The 20788-nt window shown below is 39.3% G+C and overlaps 1 protein-coding gene across 2 annotated transcripts in view; it reads right to left on the minus strand.

The window, feature by feature from the left end:
• Positions 1-390: 390 nt before the first annotated feature.
• LOC137274653 (GRB2-associated-binding protein 1-like) overlaps positions 391-20788 on the minus strand; it is a 51499-nt gene continuing 31101 nt past the window's right edge. For both annotated transcript variants that reach the window (XM_067807964.1, XM_067807965.1), the window contains exons 2-7: positions 10314-10611; positions 8899-10053; positions 7984-8061; positions 6670-6766; positions 6263-6371; positions 391-5397 (exon numbers count right to left, since the gene is read on the minus strand). In XM_067807964.1, coding sequence (XP_067664065.1) covers positions 5167-5397; positions 6263-6371; positions 6670-6766; positions 7984-8061; positions 8899-10053; positions 10314-10611 — 1968 coding nt within the window. In that variant the 3' untranslated portion in view covers positions 391-5166. The remainder of the gene's footprint in view (positions 5398-6262; positions 6372-6669; positions 6767-7983; positions 8062-8898; positions 10054-10313; positions 10612-20788) is intronic.

The raw sequence follows: 20788 nt of genomic DNA on the forward strand, positions 1-20788 counted from the left end.
GAAAACATCATTCAGCAAGATTCTTAAATAAGATCCATCCACCTAGGTTGTGGTGGAGGACTATTGTCTCTACAGACAAGCTCAGATTTCAGTCGTCACAGACACGAACTTGTCTACAGACATCTTGTCTTGGCGAGCGTCAAGCTCAAGTCATGCAGTTAAAGACTCGGTTACAATATGTGATAACCATTTCTGACATGATATTGCTGGAATATTGCTAAAAGCAGTGTAAAACCACTCACTCAAGTCTGTGTGAGTAGAGGAATCACTTCAGGGACTGAATACATGATCTATGTGAACCCCTGAACATCCTATACTATCCCTTGGGTCAGTTGGTTAACCACTAAGCCATATGTCAGTGATACCACAAGGACACATAACCAAGTCATGTTTGTAAGACAAATAAGTTTAATCATAGTGAAGCAACTGAATATGTTCAAACAATACTTCCTCTCACTCACGACTGCCAGTGTCATGTGAAGCAATTAAATATCAACATGATTATAAAAATACATGCACATATCCAATCCATTTAAAACTGTGGTAGAGAGCAAACAAAAACAAACCTTTAACAACTTACCATTGTTCGACATTTTTATTCAGTTTTTGACATCCTAAGAGTCATCTTGTCTCCATCTCAAACCATACTTTGCTGGCATTGGAAATGAAAAGCAATGTCATTTTGTCATAAAAACATTAATAAAAAGAGAATTAATTTGAGATGCTAAGAAGACATGTAACAACTTTAAATCGCCACTTCCAAGACATCCAAGCACCTGTCATATAAGACATAAAATTATTGCTGGTCCATTTCATCAGTATTCCAAATTAATACTTCAGTAATATTTCCATGTCTGCAAGTTCTCAGGTCTCAGATACAACTGACAAACTACTACCACTACATCCTGTTAGCTCCCTACAGCTCATCATGCTACACTGATAACAATGTGGATGTTCTCAGCTCTCTGGGTAGTATACAACTTCGATCCTACTCAAAAACATGACATGGGACTGTTGACCAAGTTAATGAAAAACTGTTAAAAAACAAAACTGCTGCAGCCAAGGAAACACAAGTCCTGGGTTACGTATGTTTATTGTGTTATGTGGCAAGAAAACTGTGCTGAAACTTCTTAACTTGTGACATAGCACACAGATACTAATTCTCACAATGTGGTCTACTACCTTTCAAAAAGCACATTCATGATATACATTGTACTTTAGCCCATTCCTGAAGTGAGATGCATGTCTGTGGTCATATATCAATCTAATACTGAAGATATTAAGTAGCAATAAATAAAATAAAACTTTCTGATGGAAATAACTGACTCAAGACTGCTACACACAATAAGGAATATCAATGTGATACCATTTTCTTATATGCTTCATGTGAGTGTCAGCAAGGATGATCGTCTTTATTATGCGAGTTTATCGTAGTTGTGTCATCACCATTCGATGTTTGTAAAACAAGCAGTCACTTTATAATGAAATAATTACATGTCAACAGACACTGACAGAATAGGAGATGTAATTACAATAGCAGTATGAATACTCAAATAACTATTAAAACAAATATACATATAGAACAATAAAATCAACTAAGCAGTAATTAAAAACCTATAAAAGCACCGTAGTGGGTACCTGACACCAGGTAACTGCCGCAACAATTGTGACCTGAGACAACCCACTGAGAACAGCGGGGCAGCACTTCAGATTCTAGATAATGTTGATTTTGTGTACAGTACAATCGGAACAAGCATGCTGCTACACTGAGGCTGCCATTTTGTCTTGCAATTTACAAATGATGCACTTAAAAAGAATTCTAATACTCCAGAAAAAACTCTAATAGTTTAAGAACCATATACCTATAACACAAAATGGAACATCTAACATGGGCACATATTGTAACAATTGTGAATATAAATGATCAAAATGGCTTTGATTTTAAGAAGCTATAGATAAACACTGTGGTAAAAGATTTGTTGACCTGTACCTGTGGGGATAATACTTAGTGATCGGTGAAAAGGTTATAATCACTTGAACCTAAATCAGATGAGGTCAATGTTGGGATATTCTGCAATGTCTGATTTGGTCTTGATTTGGTCTTTGTGACCCAGGCTACTGGCAATGTGTAGTTTGGTGTAAGACTTGCTACAATGGTGTTGTAGTGATACATGTGTAAAGATAATGGTGGAAGCCCAAAGTGAACTGTCTCACATCATTCAGCCATAACCTTGAGCTGCATCCAACTGTGTGAAATCCCATTTTTGTAAACACATTCATTTTTTTTCTTGAATACAGTGTCATTTAAAACAGTCCAAAATACAACATGTTATGTTCTTCTTTTTCATGTCTCATGCACTGAAACCTGGGTAACATGACAACTGATACCAAAGTATTGACACTGAATGCTCTTCCTTGTAAACTGCACACACAGGAAGTACTATGAAATAGCCATCAAAAGTAACTGGTCCTGTCATAACGCTGTTTCTTTAAGGTGAAGGACACAAACAACATTGCCTCTATGACGACGTACAGTGGAATGGTTGCGGACCGAATTTCCTTTCTAGAGTGTTTTTTTTTTTGGTTGTTTTTTTTTCACCAGGAATCCATGTACTAACATGACATAAGAGTTTTCTGGCCTGTGTTGACGTGATGAGATCCCAGTTAAATGACTGATCAATCTGCATAATCCACAACAAACCAAGCTAAAGCACCAGAATCATCAGTTACGTTCAGTGTACAGATTTTTAGGACTTGTTACTGTATAACAGGAACAGTATTATTGCTGGTCTGAACACGAAAGCTTTGCTTGACGTCTTGCATATGCAGTACGAAAGTCAGGCTTTACATGAAAATACACACCAAACATTTCATGTTAGTATCATTTCAATAAAACAACATGAAACTAGTGATATCAGTTGTGTAAATATTGTAAAATAGAATAGTTACACTGAGTTTACAATATTCCCTGCAGATTGAGAGTTAAAAATAACACATACAAATCTTTCATCCCAACATTTGAGTGAACATTGGTTTGAACCAATCACTATACTCAGTCTGACAGTAAAATACGAAACACTACAACAGCGTCATTGAGAAATCTTTCTTCAAACAAAAGTTCTGTTGAGCTCCATTACCCAAGTTTGAGGATTTCATGACGCAGATAAATAATATCTATGGAATCATTCTAACAACTCTTATGTCTCTGCAGCAGGAATAGCAGCTCAAAGTCAGGAAAAAGACTGTGTCACTTCTCAGGAGCACCCAATTTGATTATTTATGCTGCTATTGCTATGTCTTGGAATATAATTCACCACCCAAGTGTTCCAACTGGCCAAGTTGAGGTGTAGGTGTTCATATGCAGTGTGTCAGACAAGTGGCATGTGCTGTACAACTGGAGAGACAGTATCAGCAGTTATTGTGACTTTGTCTGTCCCATGTGTTCACGCTCTGTATATGATTAATGATTAAGTGTATTTACGACTCTGTAACTAATAGCAATATTTCAGTGGGGACATAACAAACCAGCTTCAAAAATCCTGGTATATGTTAATAAGAGAAACTGTATCAACATGGCTACAACACTGCTGGCAGTCAACAGACCAATCTCTACAAGAAACAGTTATAAGTTTGCAGTTGCCATTTGTGAAATGATGCAGTTTTGATTAAATATGGGAGTATACAATTGCTATCATTGACTGAAAAAATCTTTTCATTACAAAATAGTACAAAAGTAGCTGACTTTACTAAAATGTAAAATATTATTGATCTCACCATACACTGATCACCAATTTTATCATCTTCTTCATACAAAAGTATATACAAGCAATATGAAACTTTTGCTGACTCATCGATTCAGTCTTACAGCCAGTTTAAGGCAAAATACATCATGCATCAGTCAACATATGAGAAATTATTCTATTGTTTCAAACTGTCACATTGACATATATTATTACAATGCTGAGTGAATATGGCCTGAAATTAGAAAGTTGAAAATTAAACTGAGTCATGTTATCTTCAAAGTTTTACAATATTGTCCACATAAAGACTCCCATAAAAGTTTAAAATTGTGGCCATATCACAAGATCTTCTCAAACAAACCAGACTGTCAGCTCCCTATACTAAAAGAAAGGGACAATCTGCAAGTGTCCATAACCTAAGGACTAGCTCTAAGTTCAAGTCTACTTGGACTACAGTCATCAATTTTTGTCAAAAAAAAAAAAAAAATAATAAAGAGAGATCGTATCTGAGAAAAAAGTACTGGTCTTTCTCAATATGATGAAGAAGCAAAAGTACTATCAAAACATTGGGAAAGTAAAGTATAAAAAGTTGCTACAAAGGTGATTGAAGTTAGCCAGCCATTATAGTGATATCACAGTAAACATGTACAGCTGATGATCATCTGGTTCCAACATGTACCAGCATGTCATGGGTGATTGGTATCAACACTTTACTACAGTAATCACACATTGAGCACATTTCTGTAAATGTAAGTACAATCTCTAAAACCATGAAGCACTTTTTGATTTTGACAGAGTGATGCAGGACAACAGTCTGTTCCTATGCACAGCCCAAAACAAGCTGCTATCAACATAACAAGTGCAAGATATCATATATTAATATTATGTACGAAAACTATGAACAAATGTGCAGTACTAAGAGTAACAAGTGAGACGTTCTATACAGTACGTACTGAACTAACATGGCCAATGCATACTTTGACTTCGACAGTTTCATTTCAATTGTACGCAACATGAAGACAGATATTTACAATTTGCTGGGGTGTATAATGTACAACTGAACATAATGACTGTAAGTAAATGAAAATTATAATGCCTCAAATTTGTTTAAATTGAGTCTCATTGATTTCATCCTGACTGGCAAGACAATTTAATTACAGATTTGGGATGTTGGCATGAATAATTCCTCTTAGCAGCCTTATGTTCACAAGTTGATGCTGTGGACTTCAGGTTTCAAGCTCTATGTATGTTGCTGGTATATGGAAGCTGACAATATGACGATCAGATCGGTACATTTCATCACATTCACATCCCACTTGTGTGTGTGAAGGACCAGTCACCTGCCAGCTACTAGTGGTGCATGTGAAGGACCAGTCACCTGCCAGGTACTAGTGGTGCATGTGAAGGACCAGTCACCTGCCAGGTACTAGTGGTGCATGTGTTCATCCTTCCATTTCTTAGTGTTGCTGAGGGCTTGTGTCTTGACAAAGTCGATTTCACGGTACTCGGTTGGAGTGGAGTGTGGGAGGTGGACGGAGGATGGGGACCGGGTGTTGGTCTCCTGGGTATATTCGTCCAGCTCCAGATCCAGGTACTTCAACTCCTTGTCCTCCTGTACCTGTGGTGGGGGTGGCACGGCACGCATACCCCTCGGGAGCTGCACAAAACAATATAACAGTGTATAAATGGCTCTGGGCTTTTTGCATCTCCCACATATATTTCGTAAACTTTCCTCAACATGACCTAACTAGGACAAATGAAGTGAAACCAACAGGTAATTCTCGTAACAGTAATCCTGTGGTACACACTGTAAAGAGTGAGTGAGTGAGTGCACACAGCAATATTCCTGGTATAAGGCCATGGTCTGTAAATAACTGCGTCTGGACAGACAAACCAGTGATGAACAGGATGATCATTGATCTACGTAACTGGGCTTGACTGACATATGTCAACCAGGTCAGTGAGTCCTTGGCACCTCTTCCAACAACTATGGGTGACAAAAGATCAATCCTAATTCGAATCTTCACTTGCACCATGCAAAGATATAACTCCAGTTATAGCACTAAGATGGTGAGTGTAACTAAGCAACTGCATGGCAACTGGGACTCATACTCTAAATTATCTGGGGTCCTTGATTACAAGATGAGGGACCCAGACACTTAAATATTATTATTAATACCACATTGTCTTACTGATGTAATTCACTATTACATATGATCTTCATGTTGTTGCAGTAATTAATTTGAAAAGATGCCACAACCTGGCTATTAGCAGACTAACTAAGGGGTTACTTGATCAAAATGTTTGGAAAAACTAACTGGATTTTTTTCTGCGTCCCTGAGGACTAGATAATACATTTCATTGTGTCTGTTGTCAATTTTTTGTGTGTATAGGCTGCAGGAATTCCCATCCTGTACACAAGTTTGGTCACATGGACAGCGAATGTCTGCGGTATTCCAACTCCATCACAACCAGCTGACCAGCTGACCAGCTGACTGTGGACAAGAATCAAGCTAACTTACATGAATCCCTCCATCAGCATCCTCCTCTTCATCGGAGCTGGAGACAGTGTCATACTTCGACGGCAGCTGCAGAATGGGCTTTGACACTGATGCAGACTTCCTGGCATTACTGTAGATATGGCAGAAACAACAATTACTTGAATACAGTGTTAATATAAGGAAAAAAAATTTCGTGAGTGAGTGAGTTTAGATTTAGGTCATTTTTAGCAATATTGCAGCAATATCACAGTGGGGGACATCAGATATAGGGCTTCACACATTGTACCCATTGAAACCTAGGTGTTCCACGTGACGGGCAACATCTTAGCCGCTATGCAAACTACCCCACCACCCAGATACATGTCACAAACACTTGGAATTGGCCTCAAGAATGATGTTGTCTGGGAGTGTATGACATACATACATACCTGGGACTGCTATGGTTGTTGATTCGGTTCTGTTCATTACGTTTGAAGCTCTTGGTTCGAGTAGAGCTCCAGATTTGATTCTCGTACGTCTCTGAATCTGAAACCAGATACACAGCAAATGTCAAGACAATTTGGCCACCCAAGGGCAACTGATTTAAAACTCGCATGTGTGAGTCAGTGAAAGCTCATTCTGTAGTACACTTGATAAATCTAGAAAATCTGAATCCACAAGACTGAGGGATCAAAAGACAATATTAGTCTGCTCAGTCAGCTGTAGAACTTGTACTGTCTTTGTCAGATCCCTGAAAGACTCAGATGATAAAATACTTGTAAATAACACAAATACTAGACATACAGCTCTGTAACTTATGTACTCATCATGCACAGAAATTCAAGTACTTGTCAAGCACAGTAACTCAAGTACTTGTCAAGCACAGTATCTCTTACTTATTCCTAAATAAGAGAGAGTGAGTTTTTATTAACGCTGAACTCAGCAATATTCCAGCTATATGGCGGCAGTCTGTAAATAATCAAGTCTGGACCATACAATCCAACGATCAACAGCATGAGCTTTGATCTGCACAATGGGGAATGACAATGTTAATATGTCCACCAAGTCAGCGAGTCTGATCACTTGACCCCATTAGTCACCTCTCACTACAAACATAGTGACCTGTTAAGGCAGGCATGGTTTGCTGAAGGGTTATTCTACCCTAGATCTTCTGATGATGCACCTACCTGAAGGATTCAAGAAAGTCACAAACTAGTTGTAAAACATAATAATCATTCAGTTAACATGAATAAATATCTGTTGTCAACAAACTATATCAATGACTTTCACTGTACTTAGAAACATTGACAGAGCAGGGAGAACTGCATGCAGAGTTACCTCCCTTTGTCCATACATGCAGGGCTGGTAGTCTATTTTACAACAATCCAAGTTTGAAACAGAAGCAAATCATACACAGGGACCAAAATCTACTTCCTAGAAAAGACAATACCTGTGTGTACAGACAACATGCTTTAAACATTAACATGCAGGGTACAAAGTGAACAACACACATATTCACTTACCACCCACTCTTGTTCAACACTGTGACTCAATCTACAACCATGTACAACAACATGCTTTGAACAACAACATGCCTTTTACAATAAGCACAACAACAACATGCACTGACATCAAATGGAGCAATCCTCTTGGAGCAACAACAAAAACATGCTATAACAACAAGCCTGGAACCACATGCCCCAAACATGGCCTACATGCCCTGAACGACACCATGGTAGAAAGCACCTGCAGACTGTACCAACCTGCACAGAGATGCTGTGGGAGGTGATGGTGGTGGGGCATATGATGAGGATGACGATGCTGATGCTTGTGGTTATGACCTGTTGACAAACACAAATTCTCCACTACATGTCCATGACAAAAGGGAGTCAGTTTCACAAGATAGACAACCATCCACACCTGGCTGACCATTCAGCCAATTACTGAAATACTGTCCACACATCCATTTTCATGAACCTTCTTGTCCCTCTATCATCCATAATATTCATGTACACTTAGAAACCTCTAACACTGAAATCCTCTGACAAACCCTTAATATTTAAAAATCCAATTTGCAACAACTGGGGCACTAATGACAAACTGTTTCCTAATATGTTGACATGACAAGCGCACTTCAACGTGAGGCCACACACTGATCAGTCAAGTGCAGATAATGCAGGCATGAAATACTGTGAATATGAAGTATACTGACAACAATTTGAATACAGATGCCCATATCATGTCAGACTCAACAGTAAACAGTGAAACAAAGATTCAATGTTTCAAATGTCTCCATTCCTGACCTTATCAACTCATATCCTCCTATCACTATAGTACTGCAACAACACTATTTCTGAACAAATCTCAAAACTCTCAAAAAACAAAAACTCTGGTGATGTGAGTTGCTTTTCAGTTGCTTTATGCCCCCTCAGTCATGATGTAGCTATATGACAAAGGACAATAAATAACTAAGTCTGTACCAGACCATCCTGTGACTGAAATAATGAGCCACATTATCTAAGGTCCGATGACATGCTATCAACCTAGGCAAAAAGCATGACTTCATGAACATGTTTGTCTTACTGCACTGGTTGGTGAGGTCCAATTTGACCTAGGGTCTTGTGCACAGGATGTTGCCATGGAGATGGGTTGACACTTGAAGTCAGTGGGAAACTCACCTGGGTTGGGACAGGGAGGGGCACGGACAACAGAGCTGCTATTTGTCCTGGGGGGTATCCGACATGGGGGTGGAGACTGGTACAAACTGGACATCCTCTCAGACATCCTCATGTCTGACATCTTCATGTCTGTGTACACCACGTCCATGTCTGTGTACACAGTCTCCACAGTGGAGTCTGATTTGTCCATTGGCACATACGCACTGTCAGTCTTCGGAGCCTGCATTACACCCTCTGCAGCATTCATGTACTTGTGAACATTCCGGGTACTGCAGCTCTTGGGAGGTGGGGGTGCCACATTCAAAGAGGTGACACGAGACCCTATAGAACCTGAGCGGGGGATGTCATAACTGTCTAATGGAGCAGGCCTCTCAGGAGGTTTGGGGGCACTAGGCACAGCTGAAAGATCTAAATTATTGAATGACTTGCTATTCTTGGGCACATTCATATATACAGTCTGATTCATTGTTGCTGGTCTTGGGGGTCTAGGGGGAGTCTGGTCTGGCTGTGACCCTGAACCCGACCCCGATCCACTGGACGTGGGCCTGGGTGGAGGTGTATCATATGTAGGTTGTAAGTCTTGGGGTGTCACTGGGCGTCCCATTGAGGCTTTATCACTACCGCTGGACCTTGGGGTGCTTGGGCTTCCGCGTCTCGGAGGTACATCATATGCAAGGCCATGGCTGAAGTCCTCCATCTGTCCACTGCCATATGGACGACGAGGTGGAACCTGGTACAGCTCATCAGCGTTGTGATTTGGTGGTACATCGTACACCTCTGAGAATACACTGTCTTCCTGACTCTCCCGAACACCCAGAGATTTACCTCCCTTATCTGGAGGAGGTGGTGCTACCTCCTCAGGCACACTGTCCACGCTTTCTCGACGTTCATATTTGGGGAGCGTCTGACGCTGTTTTTGAGAGCCACTTCTGCAGGTATTGAGGGGGATGTAGGAAGGGGAGGTTGAGACGTTGGTGGGGGCAGGGGGAGTCTTCAGGGAGGCACTGATTGACACAGGCTGACTGGTTGCTATGTGGTGAGCATTGGGTGCTATGTGGTGAGCATTGCCATTAGCTGACACTGTAGGTGGGGATGTTCCCGACAAGTTGGATGTCTGCTGTTGTGTTTGCTGCTGCTCCGGAGGTATATCGGTGGCTGAAAGATACAAAATTCAATCAAACAGGTGCTTAATTACTTTGCACATTACTGTTTCACACAGCCAATACAGATCCTACACAATCTCCCCAATAATGTGAACATTGAACACTCATGAGATCAATGCGCCTAACATCGACAAACATATTTATGTTATCATGAACATCAACATTCAGTTAAATAACCTGAACCAATGTTTCTATGAACATTCATTGAAGACAGTGATGCGAAAAGGGAGGCAAGTAAGGGAGACAACTCACGACTTTCTTCCTGCTTGAGGTCGCAGGCTCCACACAGATTGCGGACCCAGGCTGTCATGTCTTCCTCCGAGTCTGCAGCTAGAAAGTAGGTGCGTTCCTTGCCACGACAGAATGTCTTGATTGCCAGCAGGTAGTTGAACTGGTCCGAGTCCAGCGACTCAATGATCTGTTCACATTGGTCCAAGTCGATGGAACCCTTCTTCTTGCTGCAGTGCTCATCGTTGAAGTAACTCAACTCATACTGGCCTGGCAAGCTACCTGATGGCTTGAACAGAACAAAGAACCGACGTTTCCATTTCTGAAAGAGACAACAAGGAACTTAGTGTCAAGCCCCTGGCAAATATGGAATAGCTTAACTCATCGCAACCACAATTTCCTCAGTACACAAACTGTGATTGACTGAAGTTTTGTGAAATTGTACATCACACAGCAAAAATAATGCATCTTCCAAACTCAACCTACATTTTCACCTCACAACCATACACCTTCCATTCTCGGACAATATCTTCCCATCTCAATGCATGATTGCATCTTCATATATGAAATCGAACAAACATGTTTAATCATGTTCAAAATTTCCAACAAAGTGAATGTTGTTATAGTATAACTTACAGGTTTACTTCAATCATCAATGTCTATTGCTCATTTCCACACAGAAGGCATGTTGGTCTAATTTTGTTGGAACATTCATACAGTGTTTCAAACATATGTACACACACAGCAGACCAACAATACCAGTAAACATGAAAAGTCCAAGTTAACAACATCTCCAAACAAAGCATGTTGAGTCTTAGTCTGATGAGACTATGCTACCGTTGAGACAACTCAAGTCACATAATCTATGGCACCATAGCCATCACACAGAATCATCAAATGTAACTAATTAAAAAAAAAATGTTCATGTTCAAATCCTTAAAGAGACTGCCATTAGCCTGACAAAGTCTCACTAAATATAACACATTCCTTGGTTGAAATACCTCCCAGAATGCCACACTCATTATTTGAGAGTCATAAACACTACACATCTCATGAGTGCAACCTGTGGCAGCATTCACTGTCCCCAGCCTGTGGCAAAGTTACCACATAGTTGACCAGCAGCTTTTTAACAAAGTGTTTTTCGCAGCAAACATTGTATTTGCTTTTGTGTATGTGGTGTGCTTGCCGAGATTTAACGCAAGGTCAGGGCGATAGCGTATCAGAGCCTTCACTCCTATCCTTGAGAGTGGACATGACTTTACACCCAACTTCACGGATCTTTATGTGAGCAACGTCATGCACCAACAACAGCCACTGCACTCACACGCTCTTTGCTCTTCAAAACGTTTGACTTTGTGACTTCTGTAGGAAGAGGAACATTTTGAGGGGGAGAAAAAGTGTTTACACAACATGGTTATTCCCCAGGCAGAGAATAACCTTATCACATGTAGCTTCCATTACAGAGGTCACAGTGGACTGCTACAAACCTACATGTTGATTGACAACCATTACATCAGATTCTCTTTCACTTAACATTGTTTCAATAAACACAAACCCACAAAATGTCTTGAATTATGTCAGTCCAGGAGACTACCTTAACATCTGAATCAGACAATACCTAAACCTTTAACTGTCAACATTCATGCTTAGTTTCAAACACTGAGGCAAAGTTAGTCTGTTGTTTATCACACAGTATTCGGCAATAGTCCGACTTTATTACAACAAATAATCATGTGTCTAGTATAGTGACATGGAAATAGATGTGTTATACATATGTCTAACCTGGAGTGGTAACGAGGTACATAAATCACTAATTCACTGATTGTTTGAAAACAAACATATTGCCATTTAGCACCAGATCAGGTAACTTGTTGATAATCTAAACTTGTTAAACTGGTGGTTGATAGTGTAAACACTAATCAGCACAACCAGATATTCCAATAATATATAACCAACAATCCAGTTCTTGTCAGCTCTTACAAGCAGGTGGTACTGGGGTGTAGTCTGCTTTGGAACAAAGATAACTCCAAGAGAATGGGGTCAGGTGTAAAGGGAGGTAATGCTGTCATTAACAGAAACAGCATTACATTCCTCATTGTCAATAAACATTAGAAATCCTAACATTAATCATATTTCAACAGCAATCTGAAAGAAATATGAAATCATAAAGTTGGCCATGAGCCTCATAAATCTACAGTCAAGTATATAATGGTTTTATGTGTAGATAAACACGCATTAACAACTGGTGGGTAGGTCGGCACGTTCACAACATAACAGGAAATACCCAGGAAAACCCTCCCTTGCCGGAGGTACCACCCAGCATTCAAGGCATATCATACCTTGCCTACCTGAGATAGCTTGTGTGGCATAACACAGTCTTCTGATAGTCAACCAGGTCCTTCAGGGGTTTCAAACTGGATACTGACTCCCTAAATATTTTCATTTTAAGATGAATGAAACTTATTTTTAAACCCCATCCCCACCCCTCCTTGATAGTGAGTACTGTTAGACGCCTTAGAGCGGGTTAGAAACGTTCTTTTCAATAACACTACACTGTTATTCTTGTCCACATTCTGTAACGCTGTTGTTACCATTAGCAACACACAGCCACTCCCTTCACCAGGAAACAAAAGCTCTAGAGTGTGGGTAATCCTCAGATGACTGCAATCTTTCAAGCACATATGCACCAGATTCAGGAATTACATGTTCCTTCACTCAAACAATTTTAGTTACGTCAAACAGAACTTGCCCTGTTCTTGAAAATTGCTAACATCTGTTCAAATCTAAACAAAACATCCTCTTAGATGGCAAAACAATACAGGTGTTATGTTGCACAGTGTATCTGGTCACATGCAGTCATCAGTCTATGAACCAGACAAAGAATATCTTCGGCCTTATGTAACAGTTTCCAGGCTGATGTTGTAGGTAACATTGCCTCAGGATTAAGAAATATTACTACTACACTCAACCAAATAACCACTTCACATTTCCACAGCAACTGAAATGCTACAACAAGCACCCATCACCATGTGGTCACACACACACATAAAAGACAGTGGTTTACACAGAAACTGTCCCAAGTACAATCCACCCTCACAAATGCTACAACAAGCACCCATCACCATGTGGTCACACACACACATAAAAGACTGTGGTTTACACAGAAACTGTCCCAAGTACAATCCACCCTCACACACCTGTTTGTGAACAGCTCTCACCTCAATATTGATGAAAACATCCAAAACTGATGAAATCTACAATATACAATCAGCATGCAAGTCACAATAATCGCTTCACATTTCTACATAATTTTCATTCCTAACCAGCTATGACCTATTCATTTCTTCTCAAGTATCTGAGGTATTTTGCCAACCACTTCCTTGTACCTGTGCCCGTGATCACCGCGAGATGGGTGGAAATGGCATCAGTCATAAGTAATACAACCCACCTTGCACTGGTGGCTATACCTACCATGCCACATGTTTCGAAATGAGATGCCATTTTCTTGCCTGGCTATAAATATGAGGAGCTGTGCATGTGAGTGCCATCAGTCTGACAGGCTTTCATGGCAGGAATTGAGACAGATGGAAGTCATGGAGGTCTTAGCAAACAGGTGCTTGTCATCAGGTCTCCTATAGTTCCTCTCATACCACGGTCTACTGTCCTTCACATACCAGTCTCTCATACTTCACAAAGCAGTCTCTATACTTTACTAACTACAGTCTCCTATTGTTACATACCAAGTCTCCTATACCACACATAACAAAGTCTTTTATACTTTACTAACTACTGTCTCCTATTGTTATATACCAAGTCTCCTACACCACACATAACAGTCTTTTATACTTTACTAACTACAGTCTCCTACTGTTATATACCAAGTCTCCTACACCACACATAACACAGTCTTTTATACTTTACTAACTACTGTCTCCTATTGTTACATACCAAGTCTCCTATACTACACATAACACAGTCTTTTATACTTTACTAACTACTGTCTCCTATTGTTATATACCAAGTCTCCTATACTACACATAACACAGTCTTTTATACTTTACTAACCACAGTCTCCTATTGTTACATACCAAACTCTTCTGTACTTCACATACCAGTCTCTCATACTCCACAAAGCAGTCTATACTTCACATACCACAGTCCACGATACTTCACATACAACAGTCTTTAATACTTTACAAACCACAGTCCAAGATACATCACATACCACAGCCTCCTATTGTTACATAACAAAGTCTTCTATACTTCACATACCACAGTCTTCTGTACTTCACATACCACAGTCTTCTGTACTTCATGTACCACAGTCTCCTACAGTTACATACCACTCTCTTTTCTACTTTATATGGCACAGTCTTCTATACTTCACACACCACTGTTTCTCATGCTTCACATATCCCAGTCTTCTATAATTCATGTACCAGAGTCTTCTATACTTCACATACCAGTCTCCAGTCGTTCACAGACACTGTCTCCTGTACAGCACACCACCAGAATTATCTCCATCTACACCAGAATCCCCCACATCAGGGAGTAGGTGGCCAGGCATTTCCTCCACTTACAAATCACACATATTCCTTTCAGTCTGATGAATGACTCACTTCCATGTTGTTGCTCTCCAAAAAGATGTCATATGAAGTGAGTGTAGACAACCTGTGGCTATTATCAAATTTCCATTCACTCATAAGATTCCCTTCATAACCTAGTTCAGTGACATAAGATTGGGAACAGGGTTGGTATTGACTGATCACAGATTGTTTATGACGATTCATTCAGCTCATTTAAAAAATGACCTCTGTCAAGGGATTTATTGGACCCAATAATCGACTGTTTGTTGGACTCCAGCCTGTACTGGATGTTTATAATGGTTCATATTTGTATCTACAAATTGCTGACATGGCCAAATGTAGATTGTGCCTAAATGGGTTACTGTTTCCTTCAGGTGCTGACCAAGCAAGATAACTTGCAAATCTTACATGAACAACATTGGAAAATGATCCTTTTCCATACATTAACTAAACTCCAGCTGATAGCAGAGTCATGATCATGTCAGTCAGAAAACAAGATTAGGGTACAATATAATTCTATTTCATGTTAGGAGCCACAATATTATGAAAAGAACCCAAGAGGCATAACAAAAGACATTCATAATTTCAGACTTTGTATTTTCTATTTCCTTTCTTCTTTGTGAGTCTTTGTTGCATGATTCATGAAACAAAAGAAAAGAATTTATACAAGGCTTGTGTGAGATCATGTTTTTACACTGCCCAAATGGTTGTTTAATTTTTCTATACTGTTAACATATAGTACCAACACAAAAGGTAATAAAACATAGTGCCTGAGTGGTTGTTTAATTTTTCTATTCTGTTAACATATAGTTCCCACAAAAAAGTAACAACAAAATATAGTGCTTGATTGTAAACAGACATATATTTACAACAACTATTTTCCATTGTAAAATTAGTTTGTTTCCATCATTTATTTTCCTTTTTGCTCTTGTTGCCTTTCACTTGCTATGAATGTTAAGTGCAGTAGTGGTCCACTTGAGGGCATGGCCTATTTATTTGGGTTCATGGGAACATAACTACACACAAACTAGCTGGGTCAGTCGATCAAATACCATGAAATCACATGTAATTTGTATATTCTTCACATTTACCACAAAAATTGACAAGAAGTCCTTATTAAGGCTGTTGGTAGAGATTCCTCCAATTCAATATTTAATATTGCATCTGGTTCAAGATATCCAGCTTGCAGCTTACATAACAGGGTAGTCGTAACTGTGCATACCATGTAACCTGCAGCTGCCAGAGTCGAGGTGAATGTACACAAAACTGACAAACCAAATTGTAGCTGTCGCCTATGTTGACATTTATTACAGTTGGTATTTTGATGACTGTGGGAAGGTATACATAAATGCTACCAATAAACTAGGTTTTTTATGGACAACATGGAGGACAACTCTGATGGTTTATAAACTGACAATTTTAGATTTCACTAAATTTTTCTCAGAAGATATTTCATTGTATTTGTTGAACAAGATGAAAAAAGAGATTCATACAGAAACAAGTTGCCTCTGTTTATCAACAGTGTAACATCATATTCCTGATTCTGGAGGAGAATACAATACAATATTTCTGGCATTTCTTGACCTACAAATATTTACATGATAGTGATCATGCTTGTTGATGATGATGTACGAGTGTAAAATAAACTTCTATCACGACTTAAAAGACAAATAAAGGTGGATTCCTGCTGAAATAACAAATGAGCTAAGGAGGTAAACAAGTCAACTCTCATCATTCAGTCCACAGTGAAAACAGTTTTACAAACCAAGGTAGTTGTATCCAAAGGCTATCCAACAGGAGTTACACTGAAGTGACAGCTTCCCTTTAAGACTGCAGTCCCTCACTCCCAGTCTGTCTAAAGCTCTTCAAATATCAATTCGCTTGTCCTGTCTCTCACACTATGAATGAACTCAGTACTCCAACAACCTTGCCTTCACAACAAACACGTGTAACCATTTTGATCATAATGTCCTTGACCACTGGTCAGGTGTAGCAAGAAGACCAGTAATCACGGCACTGATCCGCACAATGGCTGTGAGTATATGTACAAAGGTTGTAATTGCCTTTGTAATGAGGCGTACTTCTCAGTTGTCAGCTCCGCTCCACCCCTGTCCAAACAGTGACAAGCAGGTAGGCAAGTACATGCTATATATACATACATGCGTGGAGAACACTTTCTCTTGCTGTGACATGATGGAGGATGGGTCAAATGATAGTCTAATTGTTCATTCTTAAAGGGACATTCAGAGATGAGTGAGTAGTGTGAGCACACAGATTACAGTAACACTTCAGATTCATCACTGAGAGAGTAGGAATGAGCATTTTCTTTTGCTCTGAAATACTCAACTGAACAGGGGCTAAAATGTTTTTCAAATGATGATTCTCACTGGGAAGAAGTTCCTGATACAACACTTCAGCTTTCATGGAGAACATGAAAAATGAGATTTTTAGGGGAATGGTGACAAGAGGTGAGGCTCCTCAACCTGGGCCTTTTGAAGGGTCAGCTATGACCAAATCCTCATCCAACTATTTCTTTTAATTCTGTGGTATGCTGTAGAATTTCTGTAATCGTCATTAATATAACTCTCAAATGACTTTTCCAAACTCTACTTACTTAGTGATAATTACTGGGATAGAGCTTATTTTCCAGTTAAAACATGAAGGGATTAATCTTCTCGGACACTGTCAAGGTCCATGGAAATGGCTGAAGGTCAAATGAAGAGCCTCCAATGCAGCCGAACCACCATGACAAGCATCACATTTGCACAACCACTACAGCATAGTACCAAAAGAAAATCTTTTTAACTATTAAGCAAGTTTCTTCAAACCAGTTCTATGGGGTTTTTTTTCTGTCTTTAACTGACATTCTGTGAATAATGACAACATACAATTTACACCAAAATAGAATAAACTATATTTTATTATGTCATGAACATTATCTGACAGATTTGGAAGACAGTTTATACAAATAGATAATAATGTCAAACTTCAAACACTGCAGAAGACTTAAATGTTCTACTACAGTCACAAGTGTTGAATTTTGTGGCTAAAAGGCTTACTCAACAAAATGTACATCCTTTCTTGTGTTGTTAGTGCAATGAGCATACTTGGTGTGGTGCTATATACATGGAAACACTGTTAACCCTACTACAACCATACCTCTACTGAGGAAGCGATATTTTATACTATTAATTGAAAATACTAGTAAATGTAGGACCCCCCAAAAAGAAAAAATGGTTGAAATAGAGATATCTGTCAATTAAGTATCCCCCCATCAAACCTTAAGGAATAAAAAATGCAGCTAAAATCCGCAAAAGGAAGGTGACAGGTATTTACCCTGTCGTTCTCCTGTTCCGTATCAGTTGTTTATGCAACATTCCTTGAGAGCTATCAGACACTTCCCTACCACACCTGCACATACAACAGCATATCCAGCACTGCCAAATGTTTCTAATTGACTATTTAGTCACGTAGGTATGCATGAATTTCAAGCATGCAACCCCTGGGTCCTGCTAACATATGTAACAAGTCAGCTCAAGGGCAGCGTGACTGTTGTTGTTTGTGTCGCTAGTATAAACAAAACAAAACAAAGACACATCATCAAATGGTGTCAGCAGAGTGTAAAGGCCTTAGAACAAACACACATCACTTTGATAACAGTGCTGACAAAGTCACACAGCCCCGACAGCAATCACTCCACCCTGGCTCATGATGCAAGTTGTTACATCTTACAGGGCACCTAGATATCATGAACACAACAAATGGAAAAACAATGTCTTGATAAGACTACAGATGAATCTGCTGGTAGGTTTGAATTATCAGTCTGGATTCAAACTAAATGATTGACTGGTTGATTGACCAATTGACTGACTGACTGATTGTTTGATTGAAAGATTGATGAGTTCGTTCCTTCTTGGTTTTCTACATCGCTTTTAGTAATATATTCCAGCAATATCATGGTTGGGGACACCAGAAATGGGTTTCACACATTATACCAATGGAGGGAATCAAACCGGAGTCTTCAGTGTGACGAACAAATGCTTTAACCACTAGGCTAGTCCACAGCCCCATTAGAGTGAAGCAGGATAGTGGTGCCTTATTTTAGGACGTGTTTCAAATGGTAATTTAAGTGTCAAAGGATCACCTAACCTTTCCCTCTCCTCAGTAATAGGGTATCAACTGAGGCTCATTTTCCAATAATTCTGCTTGACCCATGGCGCTGTGATAATGAACAATAATGGCCAACTTGTCATTGTCCAATCCAATCCAGCCGAAAGTAACATCCTTGAACTTACTTTGTTTGGGTTTGTTTTGGAAAACTAAGGGTATTTAACTTGTCAAAAGGTTATGTATCTGTTTTTTTTCATGAATGTACTTTTCTATCTCTGCTATTAAGCTTCAAATGCTGTAAATATTTCAAATACTTTTCACAGTTTAACCTTTATAGTCAGTTTATAGCAGTTTCAAGGTATGTCTGACCTCAGGAAGTCAAGTGATTTAAGCCTGTTTAACCGAAACAGTTTTGACAATTTTCCTATTTTTATTGCTATTTTTTCTGAATGGTAACTTATAACAAAATGGTCAACTGAATAAAACATTGATATATTTCACACAATTGAAAACAGAGCTCCCTTAGCCACGTCTCACACATGCACTCCTAAACTTTTCAAGCCCATATTTCAGTTGACAGTGACATTAGACAGCAAACAAAACCAAGAAATACACGGATATGAAACACCAGAGCAGTAGACCAACCTTAAAGTGAGAGAAGAGAGCACACTCCTCGCATGCCCTACAAATCTGTATGAAGTGTACCCACATGATTAAACACTGACATGGTGGCTATTGAAGTTGCCAGCCGTATATCCTGACTGTGTGTGGGTGAGGGAGGGGCTCAGTGAACATGCACTCGAGTGGTGGCCATTGTAGTCGTTATCACACACACTGGCCAACAGGTTGTCCAACACACCATGACAAGCACAATCAGTTGACTTGTCAACAGAAGCAAAAAATGTTTTCAAGAAGATGGCTGGCTAAAAGGTGCTGTTAAATCATAATATGTTTCAGGCTCAAATTGTCAATACATTATCAATTTTCAGAAACAGCTAGTTTAAACCATTGCTATTCAAAGGATGATTTGAGAGTTTGAGATAAAAATGGATCAATAATGCTATATTGAAGAAGTGTGTTGGTTTACACTAGCTAGATGGATTGATAACTTCAGAATCAAAAGGAGAAATCATAAAATGTATGACTGGGTCATAATTGTGACAAGGACCCTAGTACAAAACAGTTATCTCAAAATCTGAACTAACTGACTTAATCAAGATCTGCTTGACAGAATTATTGCCATTTTGCCCTAAGCAGAGACAATGGTCATTCTGTCAATCACTGGTTTGTCTGGTTCAGCCATTTCTTGATGAATACAAGACAGACAAGTGATTAATTTGTTCAGACCTGATAGATGACATTGCCAAAACAAATATTCCCCAAAATATGAAGAAAACCACAAAAACCTTTCTTTCCTATTCAACTGTCACAAGTTGTTTCCAATATCTATGGAGACTATTATGTCAGTGAGTATTATAACCAGGACATTTAGAGTTGAACATTTTAAAATACATTTGACAAATATTCAACTCTAAATGACTCAGGTTACCCTCAGATAACAGTACACTGCTCAAGGTGAAACAGTGTGACAAGTAAACAACCATATCTAACTGAATATCATGCTTTCTCAACAACAAAAAAAGAGACAATCATGAAAAATTGGGCAAAAAGTTCAACAACAGGATAAGTCTCTCCAACTGAAAAGCCATGTTTGTGAAAGGTGTGACCATGCCTTTACCATGTGAAGGTTTAACTCCTCAAATCCTGCTCTGCGTTCTGTTGACATGTTATACTTGACAAGGT

Source organism: Haliotis asinina, chromosome 2 (assembly GCF_037392515.1).
Source record: "Haliotis asinina isolate JCU_RB_2024 chromosome 2, JCU_Hal_asi_v2, whole genome shotgun sequence".
Classification (NCBI taxonomy): domain Eukaryota; kingdom Metazoa; phylum Mollusca; class Gastropoda; order Lepetellida; family Haliotidae; genus Haliotis; species Haliotis asinina.